At 24.2% G+C, this 4,707-nt stretch overlaps 1 protein-coding gene across 1 annotated transcript in view; it reads left to right on the forward strand.

The window, feature by feature from the left end:
• The window catches only part of LOC130218804 (uncharacterized), a 20,971-nt gene extending 16,756 nt beyond the window's left edge, over window positions 1-4,215 (forward strand). The window contains exons 6-7 of the mRNA XM_056451093.1: window positions 1,949-2,157; window positions 3,713-4,215. Coding sequence (XP_056307068.1) covers window positions 1,949-2,157; window positions 3,713-3,910 — 407 coding nt within the window. The 3' untranslated portion in view covers window positions 3,911-4,215. The remainder of the gene's footprint in view (window positions 1-1,948; window positions 2,158-3,712) is intronic.
• The last annotated feature ends 492 nt before the right edge of the window (window positions 4,216-4,707 follow it).

A 4,707-nucleotide genomic window follows, 5' to 3' on the forward strand; every position in this document is an offset into this window, starting at 1 on the left:
TTGAATATAAATCTTATATATATATATATTGAATATAAATCTTATATATTATATATATTGAATATAAATCTTATATATTATATATTGAATATAAATCTTATATATAATATATATTGAATATAAATCTTATATATTATATATATTGAATATAAATCTTATATATAATATATATTGAATATAAATCTTATATATTATATATATTGAATATAAATCTTATATATTATATATATTGAATATAAATCTTATATATAATATATATTGAATATAAATCTTATATTTATATATATTGAATATAAATCTTATATATTATATATTGAATATAAATCTTATATATTATATATATTGAATATAAATCTTATATATAATATATATTGAATATAAATCTTATATATAATATATATTGAATATAAATCTTATATATAATATATATTGAATATAAATCTTATATATTATATATATTGAATATAAATCTTATAAATTATATATATTGAATATAAATCTTATATATTATATATATTGAATATAAATCTTATATATTATATATATTGAATATAAATCTTATATATAATATATTTTGAATATAAATCTTATATATTATATATATTGAATATAAATCTTATATATTATATATATTGAATATAAATCTTATATATATATATATTGAATATAAATCTTATATATTATATATATTGAATATAAATCTTATATATTATATATATTGAATATAAATCTTATATATTATATATATTGAATATAAATCTTATATATAATATATATTGAATATAAATCTTATATATTATATATATTGAATATAAATCTTATATATTATATATATTGAATATAAATCTTATATATTATATATATTGAATATAAATCTTATATATAATATATTTTGAATATAAATCTTATATATTATATATATTGAATTTAAATCTTATATATTATATATATTGAATATAAATCTTATATATTATATATATTGAATATAAATCTTATATATAATATATTTTGAATATAAATCTTATATATTATATATATGAATATAAATCTTATATATTATATATATTGAATATAAATCTTATAAATTATATATATTGAATATAAATCTTATATATTATATATATTGAATATAAATCTTATATATAATATATATTGAATATAAATCTTATATATTATATATATTGAATATAAATCTTATATATTATATATATTGAATATAAATCTTATATATTATATATATTGAATATAAATCTTATATATTATATATATTGAATATAAATCTTATATATTATATATATTGAATATAAATCTTATATATTATATATATTGAATATAAATCTTATATATAATATATATTGAATATAAATCTTATATATAATATATTTTGAATATAAATCTTATATATAATATATTTTGAATATAAATCTTATATATTATATATTTTGAATATAAATCTTATATATTATATATATTGAATATAAATCTTATATATTATATATATTGAATATAAATCTTATATATTATATATATTGAATATAAATCTTATATATTATATATATTGAATATAAATCTTATATATAATATATATTGAATATAAATCTTATATATAATATATTTTGAATATAAATCTTATATATAATATATTTTGAATATAAATCTTATATATAATATATTTTGAATATAAATCTTATATATTATATATATTGAATATAAATCTTATAAATTATATATATATATATATATATATATATATATATATATATATATATATATATATATATATATATATATATATATATATATATATATATATATATATATATAATATTATATAATAAATATATCATATAATATTAAATTACATAAAATAATTAAAACGACAAATTCTGGACCATTTGGCCATGGGGGGGCCATTTTTTTCATGCCCATATTTGATCTGGTATCTCAGGTCAGCTGCCCAGTGTAAGTCACCTGGATGAGGTCCAGAAGTGCCTGTCCAGAATCCAGCAGATTCTGGTCCAGCTCCAGAAGTTCTGGGAGAAGGTCGCTGTTCTTCTGGACACCCTGAAGGACACAACCTTCGCTGGGGAAGACTATATTGAATTCCTGGAGGACATGAAGGATGAGTTTCTGAAGTCTGTGGAAGCAGCCAAACAGGTAAATGATGATTACTGATAAATCTATCAAAGTAGGGCTGTGCAATACTAGAAACACTTACATTGCAATATTTGGTAGCACTTTACTTGAAGTGGTGTTCATAAGACTGTGATTAAGCCTTTATAATCCTAATAATGTGAATGTTTTTTATGCATGCTTATAGCAAATGTTATTAAGTGTCATTTGCTGAGTTGTGAGATTTTAAACTCACACATGACATTGTTTGTTATGACACTTTGAGATAAATACATCAACAACCTGTTTTTGTCTTCATCATGACAACTTGAAGTTGCCAGGACAACAAAATTGGTCATAAATCTGTCATAAACATGATTTTATTTCATTTCAATAGGGTAAACTTAAAAATCTTGTGTTTGCTTTGAAATAAGATCATTTAGCTCACTTCATTATCAGATTATCTTGCTTGTTTTAAGGAAAAAGTTACTTATTATCAACCTATTGACTCATTATTATTGAAAACAAGACAAGACTTTTATTTATCTAGAAAATGTTTCTTAGTTTAAGAGTTTTTAGATATTTGGACAAGAAACAAGACAAAACTAAGAACGGCATTTTTTTGCATTGTAAAATATCTAATTCTTGGAAAAAATCCACTTTTTTCTTCATCTAAATGATAAATCACATTTTAAATGGTGAGATGTTGTTGTTGGTGTGTTGCATCATCATATAACTGTTTAGCAGACAACAAAGGTGTTCATTATATCATCATTATATATATACAGTTATATATATATTATATAAATTATATATATAACTATTCGCCCCCTTTGAATATTTTCTCTTTTTTAAATATTTCCCAAATAATGTTTAACAGAGCAAGGAAATGTTCACAGTATGTCTGATAATATTTTTTCTTCTGGAGAAAGTCTGATTTGTTTTATTTCGGCTAGAATAAAAGCAGTTTTACATTTTTCAAAAACCATTTTAACGTCCATATTATTACCCCCTTAAGCCTCCTTTATTTTTGTTCTGGATAGTCTACAGAACTAACCATCGTTATACAATAACTTGCCTAATCACCCTAACCTGCCTAGTTACCCTAATTAACCTAGTTAAGCCTTTAAAGCTGTATAAGCTGTATAGAAGTGTCTTGAAGAATATCAAGTCTATTATTTACTGTCATCATGACAAAGAGAAAATAAATCAGTTATTAGATGAGTTATTAAAACTATTATGATTAGAAATGTGTTGAAGAAATCTGCTCTCCGTTAAACAGAAATTAGAGGAAAGGGGGGCTAATAATTCTGACTTCAACTATATGTGTGTGTATATATATATATACAAAAGAGATACTTTTTTAAACTTGCATTAACATGTAAAAGTTTTTAAAAATAAAGGATCTGTTTATTCCAAAGAAATGGTCAATTTGTACTGACAGGAATTTTGGTAAAATACAACTCCCTTGAGTCTGCCATCTAGTGGCAGATAATGGTTACAACATCAACTTTACGCACTTGGTTGGTTGTCAGTGTGCAGAGGGCTCAGTGTTAATTTCTAAAGCTGTCTGACCTGTGATGTGATGTGATGTGTACAGGGCTGGACACAGTTCGGCCTCAGCTGCATGAAGGCCAACGGCATCTTCAGTGTTCAGGCGAAGGATGCCTACAAGTTCCTGGAGGTCAACCCTTCATCTCTATCCAAAGAGGACTGGGATAAAGAGTACAACCACGTCAAGGACAAGCTGGAGAACATTAAACCGAATGTTCCAAGTCAAAAGGCCATCACACACTGAGAGCTGATGGTGATTTACCTGGGAAGATCAAGAGCTTCTGGAATGTCATGTTCGCTTTGATCTCTGTCAGAAACTGAATTCTATTCGAAAAGTTGCTACATTTGAATTTACGTCATGACCGTTAGGAAAGTGTGTTCTAATTAGAATCTGAGTAGTGTGAATGGAACTCTAAGTAGGCTACTGCACTGTGAAATATTTTATTAAAACACTGCAAAACTGCAAAACACTGGTGAATATTGTTCTTCTGGAATGTGATTTCTGTATGCATGAGGTGATCTGCTGAAATAAAACTACACTGTAAACAACTCCTGGTTGTCTTAAATTTTAAGCTGAATCAAATGAACCGTATGAGTCCATTAAACTTATATTGTGCTAAACTGACTTAAATCAGCTTGTGTAACTTATAAAATTAAGTTAGAACATGCTTAACTTAGTTTAACAAGTTACAATGAACTAAAAACATGCTCTCATGACTAATTGGTTATAGAAGTTTTTACAGTGCACTGTCAATACAAGACTGTCTTCTGTTAAATGTCTTGCATATGTTTCACACAGCGGATGCCCTTCCAGCTGCAACCCAGTACTGGGAAACACCCATACACACTCTCACTCACACACACACACACACACACAACTGCCAATTTAGTTCATTAATTTCCCTATAGCACATGTGTTTGGACTGTGGGGGAAACCCTGTGGGGGAGAACATGCAAACCCAGACGGTACTCGAACCAGCAACCTTCTTGCTGTGAATCCACAGTGCTAACCACTGAGACACTGTGTCGCTCCATTGATAA

Source organism: Danio aesculapii, chromosome 24 (assembly GCF_903798145.1).
Source record: "Danio aesculapii chromosome 24, fDanAes4.1, whole genome shotgun sequence".
In the NCBI taxonomy this organism is placed as follows: domain Eukaryota; kingdom Metazoa; phylum Chordata; class Actinopteri; order Cypriniformes; family Danionidae; genus Danio; species Danio aesculapii.